The 13,710-nt window shown below is 54.5% G+C and overlaps 1 protein-coding gene across 1 annotated transcript; it reads left to right on the forward strand.

The window, feature by feature from the left end:
- The first annotated feature begins 10,323 nt into the window (after window positions 1-10,323).
- LOC132317701 (zinc finger protein ZIC 1) lies at window positions 10,324-13,410 on the forward strand. Its single transcript, XM_059822717.1, has 3 exons — window positions 10,324-11,299; window positions 12,491-12,654; window positions 13,213-13,410. The coding sequence occupies exons 1-3, from the start codon at window positions 10,324-10,326 to the stop codon at window positions 13,408-13,410; spliced, it is 1,338 nt and encodes a 445-aa protein (XP_059678700.1).
- The last annotated feature ends 300 nt before the right edge of the window (window positions 13,411-13,710 follow it).

The raw sequence follows: 13,710 nt of genomic DNA on the forward strand, positions 1-13,710 counted from the left end.
TCCTTCGACAAGTTTTAGCAGTTATCTGGCTATTGGCTGCCGGAGCAATGTGAGAAATCGTGGTGTTCAGGCTGAATCTGAGTGTTTAACCCAGAAGAGGGAGTCTCTCTCCCTCTCTCTCTCCCTCTCTATCTCGCTCACGCACGCTTACAGGGTAGTTCCGCGTAAAATCCCCGTCCTTGGCTTGAAGGAAAAGCATGGCAAAACATTCACAATCGACTCAGTTCTGATGCTTCTCACCTGAAGGAAAGAACATGGTCTGCGGGGTGTGCCTCGCCAGGGTCGTTTAGGCTTTCAGCTGTATACGCTGCGGCCTTACAGGTTTAGAAAAGCTTAGGGCTTCAGCACAGAAGGAAGCATCTACTTAAGTTTTTAAGAAGGGGACTGTGAACTCAAAAAACGTAAATGAAACATGGGACAAGAGGGAAGAAACAGGGCTTCTGCTTCAGGGAAGAAAAACACAGCTGTAAATATCTGCCCACGTTATTACCACAGAACTCAGACCCTGACATGAAAATGCCTCCACCAATAAAAGCGCAGTCTTACGAAATAAAGCAACGATTAATTCTCCACTCCTCGTGTCAAACTCTCAGCATTTTAATACACTGACTTGCTGTTAACTTGCCAGTGGATACTTCACCGCACGCACGCCAGGTAGAGCTCCCAGCGTGGAATTTTGCATCTCCATAAAAATTTAACGGTATCGGCGATCGATAGGTTTTATGTTAAGTAGTAAAACAAGGAACTGTTTGGCAACGTCAACCCCGCTACCCCCATAGCAGAAGCTACCAGCCAATGATTGGAAACCATAAAATTAAAGTGTAGGACATACATAACCACATAGGGGACAATTTTGTCACAGCGTCGCATACTCTGGGCTGGCTGCAGTTACGTATTTAGGCTCTGCTTGGCTTTCACCATATTTCCCCTGTAACACAAGGCTGGTATTTAGGTAGCTAGCTATAGACACATCCTTGTGTACGTCTTTCCGAGTGGAGATGATGAAAAGTGACAAATGATGCAATTAGCTCTCCATCCTTACATAACATGTTTACGCAGGCATTTTAAACCACACACCATCCTCACAATATCTCAACTTTCAAGTCTACTTGCTCTACGAAATGGATTTGACAGTCCTATTCATGACCATCTCAATAGGATTGCACAGAAGAGACAAACGTTAGGAAGTATGAATCTGTTACTTACAAATGTACTGAGAGTGTGAATTCCAAATAAAGCTGCTTTCCTCATACCTCCTTAAAACACTGCACCTCTACATACTTGTTATCCATCAATTCTGACACTTCTCAGTCAAGGGAGAAAACATCTGGAACAGTTTATCAATTAAAAAGATGTCATAACCGGTTTGCCCTGAGCTCATTTAAAATATTGTGACGGTTTCTCCTCAGACACTCATGGCTCTCAGCTCGCCTCACTCAGGGCTCTCCCTCACTCCCTTTCCCAGGCAGTGCAGGAGAACCTGGCCCTCGGTGTCCCTCACTGTTAGGTGCAGTTGGTGTGAGCCCCGGTTGCGTGCGTGGGGGGAGCGGGGCGGGGGGCGGGCGGGGGCCGCCACATGACTGCGGGGAGGCGGAGAAACGGGGAAGAGGAGGGGAGCGGGGCCAGACCCGGCCGAGCTCCGCGCATCTCCCAGAATGTTTTGAAAACTTGAATGCCTGTTTGAGCAGCCCTTTGGCAGCTCGAGCTCGCACGGCTGCGCTCGAGGGGCCACCGAGGTCTCCTGCTCCTTGGCAGCGACCTGAGCCGTGTCTGACCAGATAAACCGGGCTCTCGGCAAACTCTCAAATGTGTCAACATCAGCTTGCGCAGGGCCAGTTTTTTTTAATTACGATTATTTCCTTTCCAACCCACCTGGCTACGGTAGGGGCATCCCCTTCTAGACTATGGGACTCATGAGCTGGATGAACCGGAGCCTTTCCAAGGAGAAACCGAGATTGCTCAAGCAGCAGAACAGAAACATCCTGAGCTGAAGCTGAAACTCAGGCGTCAGGGCAGGTCCACAGGACAATATTTTTATAAGACCTATAGGATAGATCTTATCTTAAGGGAAGTGAAGTTTAGAGGGACCACGGTGCTCTCTTGGGTGCCAGATCAACACGAATAGACGGGCAGCTTGATCGGCAGTACAAATTTTCGAGTGGCTGCTGTGTTTCTGCGACCTCGGCCGCAGCCCCAGGCCCCAAAGCCCGCCCGTGCTGGAGGGCTGCTCTACAGAGGTGACATGTCGTGAAGACGAGACACAAGCACTTTTCCTCCCCGCTCCCCCCATCCGACCCAGCCCCCGACCCGGCTCTCTCGGGGAAGAGGCGAGTTGGCCGAGGCAGCGCCGGGAGGAGGCAGGAGCCCCGCACGTCGGGCTGTGCCATGGGAGGGGGGCAGAGCTGCCTCCCTGCTTCCCGCCCCGCCGTGCGGGGGGATCCAGAGCTCCGCCTGCCCACGCCTCGGGAGTGCGGGGCCGAGCCGGGCAGCCCCAACCCTCCGGCCCCTGCCTGCACCCCCGCCCCGCGCCGGGCGGCTGCCGGGGCCTGCGGGACGGAAACTGCGGCGCACACCTTTGCGGTAACCCCCGGGGATGGGGACGGCCCCAGCTGCTGAACGGCTTTACAGATCCACCACCCTTCGCCTTGTTTTGGCGCTTATCCGTACTTCGACCTTTGCCGGAGGGAGGAAGGGTTTGCTCTGAAGGTGAGGTGCAAAGCCCCAGAAAATCAGGGGCTGCTCGTGTTGTGCTCTTTGACTTGGGGCCAAATCTTGCTCACCCTTAGAGTCGTGCTCAGCGCAAGGAACAGCTCCTGCCCCGGGAAGCACCGGGGAGAGCAAAATCTGACCTTCACCCACCCCCCGTGCTCTCCCACTCCTGCTTCTGCGAAACTTCCCTTCCCGACGAGCCAGCTAGAAACTTCCCAGCCGGTGCCCGAGGGCTGGGACCGGACGGGACGGGATGCCCTGAAGTCTCCAGACAGCAGGTTCCAGGGCTCACCTTTAGGCTTCAACTCCCGGGCGAGAGGAGGGGAACGGTCTCATCTGAAAATCCTAATATTTACTGTGAGACAGGGGAAAAAACGAGGAATAGAACCAGAGGACCGAGAAGTCACCCTGTGCGATTCCTGATCCCCCAAACTCGCCTCGGGCAGGGAGGGAGGAGGGAGGCAGCGAGTGACACGGGGGCAGGCGCAGGACCCGAGCCCGAGTCCCTACCTGCCCCGGCAGAAGGCACTGCTGTTTCGGAAGAGGTGGTTCCAGAAAGCCTTTCAGTAATCCCAGCATCTCCTCGGAGAGAAGGGGAGAGGGTACCGAGTGGCTCGGGAGCACACTCTGCCTTTGTTTCTCTTCCTCGCCCCATTCCCGCGTACGGGGACGTCTTTATTTCAGGGTCCCCGGATAATGGGAGCCCAGCTACCAGACGAGCAACGGCTTGTGCCTAGGTTTGCCTCTCACTTTTTGTGACCTAGAGCTACCCTAGGACAAGCAAATCATATGCTTATTTTAAATAGAATATTTCATTCAGTACCTCAAGATTAAGGTATTCCTGTCAGATAAGCTGTCAGTCACTAGCTACTTAGACACCACATTGTGGAAGCCTGGTATCCCTGGTAAAGATGATACATATCATGTAAACCCCATCAACAAGATCAAAGTCTTCTTCTTTAATAGGATCCAATACATGTCAAACCTCATTCCAATCAAATCGTCCGTAAATGAATTCAAGATGAATATGTCATAGAGTAATGTGACAGTGCAATCACATGGGGTCAGGGGTTGTTGTTTCAATGAGAGAGTCGTCAAATATTAATTCTAGAACCTCCAAATGAATAGGCATTGAGCGGGATTAGGCAGCTGCTGGTGGGGAGTTGTGTCGCTGATTTGTGTTTATGCAAGTACGTTAAACACTAAGCTGGAAAAAATATTGTCTCCTTTGAACTGAAAAAAAGACGTATTTTAACTTACTTGACTTTTCCAGGATGTTTCTGTAAAGTCGTTTTCTTTTCCTCATTACAAGGGGAGTCTTGTGCCTCATTTCCTGACTTTGCTCCTGTTTGGGGAGAGAGGTGGAAAGTTAAGAGCAAACCCATTTGTGTGTGATACGAAATGAGTAAGGCGCTATACGACTCAGGCATCATGGATTCAAAAAGAAAAGAAAAAACAAAACAAACCACAAGAGTTAAGCAGCGGGGGGGGGGGGGGGAAGAAGCTTTCTCCGAGGGGAAACTGGAGGCTGTCTCCCCAGCAAAGCAGCACATGTTTTATGGAGTCATGAAGTTTCCATGGCTGATTTAGGGGGAAAAAAAATATGAAAGGACATCTTTTCAGTTCGCCTTTGATCTGACATTCACCTTCTGGCAGGCTATTGTAAGGCAGGTTTTTACCAACTCGACTATATTGTTTACAGATCCTTCCCTCCCGAAATTAAATTTCGGACTCTCTGCGAGCCTCCAACGCAAGTTGTTGTCTCAGCAAGGATTAGTATAGTACCACCCTGGCACTTCTCCCTGCCTATAATTTTCAGCTTGCTCTTTGCACTCTGCAAGGCAGAGCACTGCCACTACTGCAGGCAGAACTTTGCACAGCTTTCTTTGAGCGGCAGCAATAGCCCTGAGAGCAGATCTGGGGTTTGATGCAGTGTGCAAGTCTCAGTTTTTGCAGATATCTTTGAAATTCTCGGGGGTTTGGGTGATTTGTTTTTTGGTTTTGGGTTCCCCCCACACACACAGAAAAGCACACTGGAATCTGGAATCAGTTACTTCAGGGGCGATGATTATTGTTATTGCTCTCACTACTATTATTATAGGGACTCCAGGGCTGGTAAATAAAAAAACTATACTAACACAAATAATTGATGATATTAATTACGAAACTTCATCAGCGTATCACAGTCATACTCTATCACAAATAATTTGATGCCCTCAATATTTTCACCGCTGTGATGAAAATTACTGCCGAAATAAAAAGAAGTAGAGGAACCCCTTAGGAATTATATTTTCTAGTCAACCCCCATTCGCCCTCATACTTTTATCAAGTGAGAGCGGCAAACCCTGCCCCGCTAGCGAGAGTTTTGCAGGAGTTGTGCTTTAGCGGTTAGGATGGGAGGCTGGAGGAGAGCTCGGTTCCCGACCGTTCTCCAAAACTTGTTGAAACTGGACAAAAAAAAAAAAAAAATCGCTGCATTTAATATTTCAAATGGTTACCAGATGACAAAAAACGAAGGCAAAACAGTTGTGGATTTCAGAGTAAATATTGGCTAAAGCTCTGGCTCGACCTCGCACGCCTTTCTGCTCTACCCAGTGCCACTGGCGGAGCAGGGGGGTGAGGACGCCCCATCGCCCGAGCCGGTCGGATCTCGGCCGGGCCGAGCCCCGGAGCTCCGGTGCGGGGTCCCAGTCCGCCCCCCGGGTCCCACGCTGGGGCTGGGGGTGCGAGGGGCTGCAGCCCGCGCAGGAGGGACCCGGCCCCCCTTCCCCAAACGCTCACTGCTGCACCCGGGCAAAGGTGCGCCGCGGAGCGGGGCTGGGAGCAGCCGCCGCCCCCGCGGGAGCCCGGCGGCCCCGGGCGGGTTTGGCGGCGTTGCCCCGGGATGCGTGAGCCGGGTGAGCGTGCGGCGGCGGGGACGGCGTGTACCTCGCCGCCGCCGGCTTGTCGCGCAACCTGTGCTTTCCGCGGCCGCGCAGGGTGAAGGGAGCCCTCGCCGGGAAGGTATCGGTGAGGAAATAAAGTTCCTCAGCTGCGGGTGGAGGGAGCCCCGAGCCCAGCCCAGCAAAGGGGCTCCCCGCCCGGGCGGGCTCCCTGGGGCTGGGGGACCGTGCGTGACAAAGGAGCAGCGGGGGGGCTCGGCGAGGAGCCCACGCCGGTCCCCCTCCAGCCCGGCGCTGTGCCGGTGCTCGGGACTGGCACATGGAGCCGGGCTCGGGTCAGAGGTCACCCCTGAGGGCATCACCCTCGGCAGGGATTTGGGAGCATCTCCCCTTCCCCAGCCGGCGCCGGGCGCGGAGCGTCCCCTCGGGGCCGCGACCAGGGTCTCAGCCCCTCCGCGGGCTCTTCGCGAAGTTGGCGGCGGCACCCAGCTCCTTTGGCAGCTCCCCCGGCCCTGCCCACGGGGGGGTGGGGGGGGGGCGGAGGGGGTCGGCCGGCCTCCCGGGCTCCGTCCCTCCTGCACCCGCCTATAAAGACGGGCGTGCGGTGCCGGAGCGCCGGCTCCCCCGGCGCTCCCCCTTGGCACCGGGCGCGGCGGTGGGCGAGGCGCTGGGCGGGGAGCGCATCCCCCGGGACGCCTCCCCACGGGGCTCGCCATTGTCAGCGCTCCTCGCTCTCTGCCCGCCGCCCCGGGCCCCCGGCTCCGCCTCGGCGGCCGCAGGACCCGGCCGGACCCGCCGCCTGCCCGTCCCCGTCGAGCCCGGTCGCTGTCGGGGTTGGGAGCGCCTCCGCCCCGCTCCGCGGACCCCCGCCGCCCCGCGTTGCGCGTCCGGCGGGCTCGGGCCCCTCCTCGGGCTCGGGGGGGCGGGCCCGGCGTCCGGCGGAGGGTGCCGGAGCCCCCCTCGACGGCGCCCGGGCGCTTCTCCCTCCGCCCGCCCCCGCCCGCCGAGATGCCGCCGGGGGCCGGCCCCACGTGGGCGCGGGGCAGCCGAGGCACGGCCCCCCCTCACCGCGGGGCTCCAGCCCCTCTCCCCCGGGGTGGCCAAGCCTCCTCCCGCCGGGGCCCCCCGAGGGCAGGGAGCCCTCGTCCAGCCCTGGGGGCAGGCGGCGGGGGCTAGCCAGCTGCCCGAGCTGCCCGGGCACCCCCTGCTCCCAGGCACTTACCCCTGCGACCTGTTGAAGGTTTTCCCTCATTTCTGAACTGGCAAAAATAGAAGTGGGGGTGGGGGGAAAGGGAAAAGAAAGAAAGAATGAAAGAAGAAAACAATGACACCCCCCCCCCCCCAAGAACCCACCACCTCTTTGGCGCTTCCATCGAGGCGGTCATCCTTCATTTCTTCTTTTCTTGCTTTCTGGAAGCAGTTAGGGAATGTATGATGAAGCAGAAATGAGCCGTCAGGATGATATTTTAATGGCTTATATGTCACGTTGGTGCATGTGGCTTTGAACTGGAGCAGCTTTCGTTTCCTGCAGAGAGCGCGCCGCAAATCCCACTTGATAACTTCTACAACCCACAACATTTTTTTTTTTTTTTTTACATTCACTCTTACACTGTATATTTAGATACGCTTCCTAAAAATACCCTCTCGTCTGCCTTCTCGTATATTTTGCACCGACCTGGAATGATCACTGGGTTCCCCCTGCACTGGCAGGCAGGCTAGCACCGGACTACCTAACTTTCTGGATCTCCTAATGCCATCGCCCTGAAGACTTCACAATGAGGCTGACAACTTTGTCCTTTGCTTAATTTTAGCACCAAATTCAGAGAGTAATGTAACACCCGCCTATAGACCACGTCCACAGACAGGCGCGCTCCTAGAGCGGGTATACCTGTTGCTATAAGCTATCGCAATTCCGTCGAATGGGTTTGGCAGAATAAATGCAAACGTGTAGATTCAGCCCAGCATTATTCTGGAAAAACTGTAAAGCCTCCCAAGATCCAAGGAAATTACATAATACATCTGCTTTGAAAGCGATCTCCGTGCACCCGGCACAGGCAAACTGCATCTGCAGATAAACTGCAGCGAAACATTCCTCCCAGGCGTATCCAAGTTTATTTCTTGTTGTTTGTTTGTTTTCTAGGCGCAATGGCCATTTTTACACCTCTCGAAATGAGGCAGTTCTCACCCGAGAGGGGTTCGCGCAGCAGCGCTGCTGCTCCGATTCCCCAGTACCTGCGCGGCGGATTGCTTCCCAGCGCCTTTAATTACAGGGGATGAGTTTAAAGTTTCTTTGTTTGGCACTAGGAATTGGAGGGGCTCGGATTGAGCTGCGAAGGAGGCAAGTGAAGGGCTGAACAAAGGCGGAATGGAAGGAGTCCGACTCTTAGCGAGCTTTTGGTGTTTTCGTTACTCGAAAATAATTAGAGCTAATGAATATGCAGGCGACTGAGTAAATAAATAATTTGCCGGGTTTATGTACGTGCACACACACATGGGCGCATACGTAAGTGTATATATGCGTACGCACACAAAGACGTCTATATTTTAAAGTTTCACGAGATCTTTTTTTTTTTCAGTGCCGGAGCGTCGTTTAAAATATTGTACAAATGTTGCTTAGCTTAATTGATTAAGCCACAAAGGTTTTCTGCTTTTAAATACCGTACTTATACCTTTCAACAATCATTTTAATATATAGTCAATGGCTCTTTGTAGCGAGAACAAAAAAGAACTATCCGCAGTTTTTCAATAGACTTTGAGCTGGGGAAAGACAGGTTAATCGAGGGTTGCATCTAGAAAACAACCAAGTGTTGTATGTTTGCACTGAATCCAAATGTCTGCATTTTTCTAACTAAATCAAAGGGAGTGTTATTTCTTTTTCTGCTCACTCATCTGAAGGTAAGTAAATTTTCTCTGGCGATCAAAAGCCTGGTCAGCAACAAAGACACCGCCTGCTTTTTCCACCGTCCTGGTGTGGCAAGTTGAGGAATTTCAATAACTGTGACAAGGGTGACTGATTTGTGAACTAGAAAAGGTTTGAATGTCAGAAAATTTACATTGCTCCTATCGAGGATTTTAAATAAATTTTTGCCCCCCCCCAAAAAAAAAAAAAAAAAAAGAAAAAGAGAAGAAGTATCGGGGAGTTTCATGCAGTAGGAGGAGAAACAATGTAGGTTTGGGAAATTTACAGTTTTACCTGAATGAAAGAGACCCCGTAAAAAGAGAGAGCGAGAGAAAAGGAGAGCGAGAGAGAAAGAAGAAAGAAAATAACAAAAAAGAGGCGAGACAACAACAACAAAAGTAGAAAGTTAAGAGTTCTCACCCACCTGCGTTTTGATGGGTGCAGAAAACAAGATTTATTTCAGAAACCTGATGGAGGGATAGAGTCAGCTACCCAGAGAAATCACGCCTGGTGTTTAAAAATAAAATCAAATGCACCCAGCACCTACTCTCGGAGAGCTTCGGTCTAAACAAGCGGAAAACAACAACTTCAAAAGAAGCGAGTGCCTACAGGGCTTCTCTTTTCAAAGCCTAAAAAGTTGCTCAGTGATCTTAAAAATTCTGGATCACCAAGAAATCATCATTACCATCATTATCAGAGTGCTGGGGAGAGAGGGACAGAGAGAGGGAGAGCGGGGGAGAAAAGAACCCTAATAATAATAAAAGATTTTTTTTTTCCTTAGCACACGTACACACAAAAAGATGCGCTGGAAATATTTTCGTGCAAAAAAAAAAAAAAAAAGGCTTTATATATTAAAAAAAAAAAGTTGCTACTCCTGCAGCCCTGTTTGTCAGAAGGGATGTCAGGGCGCTCACAATACCTGCGATTGATGAGGCGGAGGGGCCAATCAGCGGCGGGAGGCGGCCGTGCGCGCCCCTCGTTGGCGGGGCCGGGGGGAGTTACGCGGGGAAGGGGGAGCCGCCGCCGACCAATGGGCGCCCACGTCAGCCCGCACGTCGCTCCGCCCCCGGCTCCCATTCATCAAGGGGGGGGACGGTGTCGTCTTTTCAATTCATTTATCTGCAGGAATGATTGCCGCTATCAGTCTCGCGTTCACCGCCCGGCTGAGGAGGTGAAAGTTTCTCCCCAGGAAGATAAACCGCAAAAGACAATATTGTGCATGATTTGCGCCTTTTTTTGCAAAGCGAAAAAAAAAAAAAAAGGCCCCCCAAAAAAAAAAATCGGGGAGAGTGTGGGGAGGCTCGAAGAGGAGAGAGAAACAAGCTCTCGGCCACTTTGCAACATTCCTATAGCCAAAAAAATCACTGAAGGAAGTTTCTTTTTTGTTTTGTTTTTTTGCTGCCCGTGTTGATCTCTCTCCGTTATTGTTATTTGCAGCCAGTTTATTTTTGAGCCCACCCAACCCCCCCCCTCCCCACTTAAACCTCCCTGAAAAGTCAAAGCAGAGAGACAGTGAATATTTTTGGGGCACATTTTTATTATTATTATTTGCAACTGCGAAGATCTCTTCCCCCCTTCCGCACCAGCCTCTTTTTTTTTTTTTTTTTTTCCCCTCTTCTTCCCCCTTTTTTTTTTTCCTTCCCCCTGCGCTGATGCCGAAGGGGGTGTTTTTGATGTGGTTGCTTTGGTGGTGATCGTCGCTGACTTTCCAAAGAGGGTGTTTTCGCCGCTGCTGCTGCTGCTGCCGCTGCTGCTGCCGCTGCTGCTGCTTCTCTCCGCGTTGTGTGTGTGCGCGCGTGCTTTTTTTTTGGTTGCTGCATCGACGCTGGGAAGATGCTTCTGGATGCTGGACCGCAGTATCCCGCCATAGGAGTCACTACCTTCGGATCCTCCCGCCACCACTCCACGGCCGATGTCACGGACAGAGAAGTGGGGCTGGGGATCAACCCCTTCGCCGACGGCATGGGCGCCTTCAAAATCAACCCCAGCACCCACGAGCTGGCCTCGGCCGGCCAGACCGCCTTCACCTCGCAGGCGCCCGGCTACGCGGCGGCGGCCCTGGGGCACCACCACCACCCGACCCATGTCAGCTCCTACTCCAGCGCCGCCTTCAACTCCACCCGGGACTTTCTGTTCCGCAACCGCGGCTTCGGGGAGGCGGCGGCCGCCAGCGCCCAGCACAGCCTCTTCGCCTCCGCCGCCGGCAGCTTCGCCGGACCCCACGGACACACCGATGCCGCGGGACATATACTTTTCCCGGGGCTGCACGAACAAGCCACCAGCCACGCCTCGCCTAACGTGGTGAACGGGCAGATGCGCCTGGGCTTCTCCGGAGACATGTACGGCAGACCCGACCAGTACGGCCAGGTCACCAGCCCCCGCTCCGAGCACTACGCCTCGACCCAGCTGCACGGCTACGGCCACATGAACATGAACATGGCAGCCCACCACGGGGCAGGGGCCTTCTTCCGCTACATGCGGCAGCCCATCAAACAGGAACTCATCTGTAAGTGGATTGAGCCCGAGCAATTGTCAAACCCCAAAAAGTCCTGCAACAAAACTTTCAGCACGATGCACGAGCTGGTGACTCATGTCACGGTGGAGCACGTTGGAGGACCCGAGCAGTCCAATCACATATGTTTCTGGGAAGAGTGTCCGAGAGAAGGGAAACCTTTCAAGGCCAAATACAAACTTGTAAATCACATCAGAGTCCACACAGGTGAAAAGCCTTTCCCCTGCCCCTTCCCAGGCTGTGGCAAAGTGTTTGCCAGATCAGAGAATCTCAAAATACACAAAAGAACTCATACAGGTACGGTAACCTTCTCTGTAGCTTTTCTCTCTGCGAGTGGAAGCGCCGAGCGCCGGGGCCGGAGCGGGGCGCGGGGCCGGGCCGGGGGGGCCGGGGGGGCCGGGGCGCTGCTTGGCTGAGGGTCGGGCTGCAGGCGGGAGGGGGTAGGTACGAGCCAGGGCCACTGATTTTGCCGGAGAGGCAGGCTCGGAGCTCCGCGGCAAAACGAGCTCGGTCACAGCCACGCCAGCGGCAGCAACAAAAAGAAAATTATCCCTGCCGAGGCAGAGGGGGAGCAAGGCAGGGTCTGCTGCTGGGGCTGTTAGGGCGGGGGGTGTGTGGGGGGGTGTGGGGGTCGCAGCAACCTGTCCTGTTTAAATTTATAGGTTTTAATTAATTGTTGTTCGGCAGTTTTGACTGTGGCACGATGAGAAATTGTGCTAGATGTTGCAGGCAGCTCATCCGTCTCCCCTCTGCAATTCAGGGCTTGGTAAATATTTAATTCTGAGGAGCGATTTTAAATAAACCGAGCCCGGCGCGTTAGTGTGTTATTGTTGTGCGGAGGGCAGGCGCCGGGATCCCTGAGAACTTTTCCCCATCGCGGGAGGTGGAAATGCAGGAGCCCCTGGCTGGGCGAGCTCTCTCCCCCCGCTCCCACCCCCGAGCGCCGAAAGCCAGCGCCGCTTTCCCGAGCGCTTTTGCAGAGGGTTTGTGGGGCTGCCCTCGCATTGTGTTCCCCGGCCGGATAATTTTCAATATTGCAAGAAAATACGGGGGAGGGGGCTGGGGTGGGTGGGAGCGTAAAATATCACGAGAACGAGCTTTAAAAACGGAAACTAGACACTGAGGATCGTGTGTAAATACCACCACGCCTGCTCTCTCGCTTGGAGCGCTGCGAGGAGGGAGAGGTGCCCAGGGCTGGGGCTGCAGAGGAAACTCGCCCCTCCAAAGGAAAAAAAAAAAAAAAAAAAAAAAAAGAAAGTTATGTAGCTCCCCCCTCCCTCCGAAATGGGCGCTGAGCAGGGGTCGGAGGCGCGGAAAGGACAGAGAAGAGAAGCAAGGTTTTGGGATTTGAGCCTCGTCGAAGTTAGAAAGTTGCGAGTGTTTGAAATGGAGCCCTGGGCTTCCGTCCGGCGGTGCGATGGGGACAATGAGCAATCCAGCCGGCCCTGCTTAATCAGATCCGTTTCCCCCCCCTTCCCTCTGCAATAGGTGAAAAACCATTTAAGTGTGAATTCGAGGGCTGTGACAGGCGCTTTGCAAACAGCAGCGACCGCAAAAAGCACATGCATGTGCACACTTCCGACAAGCCCTATCTCTGCAAAATGTGTGACAAGTCCTACACGCACCCCAGCTCCCTCAGAAAGCACATGAAGGTAAATGGAGGGCGCCTGATGTGCGGGGCTCGGACGCCGCCTCGGGCCTGGCCGGGGGAAAGGGCTGCGGGGACGGCGGGCCGGAGCGCCCGGGCCGAGGGGCGGCGGCGCGGCGGTGCCTGCGGGCGGAGCGCGGAGCGCGGCCCGGGGCCGGCCGGCTGCGGGGCTCCGCGCTGCTGCGGCCCGGCCCCGGCCCCGGCCCCAGAGTCCGCCCCGGGCCCGCCGGGCCGCGCCGCCCCCCGCCCGGCCGCGCTCAGCCCCGGCCCCTCGGGCAGGGCCTTTTGTCGGTGCGTTTTGTCCGGGGAGGGGAGGGGGGGCCGTGCGAGGAGGCAGCCGGTGGGCGCTGCCCGGCCTTCCCCGCCGGGCCGGGGCCGGGGCCGGGGCCGGGGCCGGGGGGGCGGCCCCGGGGCTGGGGCCGGCGGGGCGCCCCGCGGGGATGCCCGAGCCCGGGGCTCGGGGCCGGGTCCCCTTGGCTGGCGCATCCCCCGCCGAAGGCGACCGCCGCCAGGGCCTCCGTCCTCCGCCGCTCCCTATTTCTGCCCGGGTTTTCTCTTGCAGGTCCATGAATCATCCTCGCAGGGGTCCCAGCCTTCTCCCGCCGCCAGCTCAGGCTACGAGTCCTCCACCCCTCCAACCATCGTGTCTCCATCCACAGAAAACCAGACCGCCAGCTCCTTATCCCCTTCCTCCTCCGCAGTCCACCACACGTCCAGCCACAGCACGCTTACATCAAATTTTAACGAATGGTACGTCTAAAACGCTAAAACAACACAACAAAACAACACAAAACGAAACACAAAAAAAGCCCCAAGCGAGCAAACAAATACCCTATTTAAAGACTCCAAAAATAATGAACACTTTGAAATCAGAATTTAAATGAGCAAACAAAAATAAAATGCTGCCAGTAGACCCAGGACTGAGTAAAATGAAGACTTCATTTTTTAAAATTGTTTTTTTCTTCCTTTCTTTTTTCTCTTTTCTTTCTCTTTTTTCCCTTTTTTTTCTTTCCTTTTTTTTTCTTTTTCTTCCCTTTTTTTTTTTTTTTTTTGACTGTTC

Source organism: Gavia stellata, chromosome 11 (genome assembly GCF_030936135.1).
Source record: "Gavia stellata isolate bGavSte3 chromosome 11, bGavSte3.hap2, whole genome shotgun sequence".
NCBI lineage: Eukaryota > Metazoa > Chordata > Aves > Gaviiformes > Gaviidae > Gavia > Gavia stellata.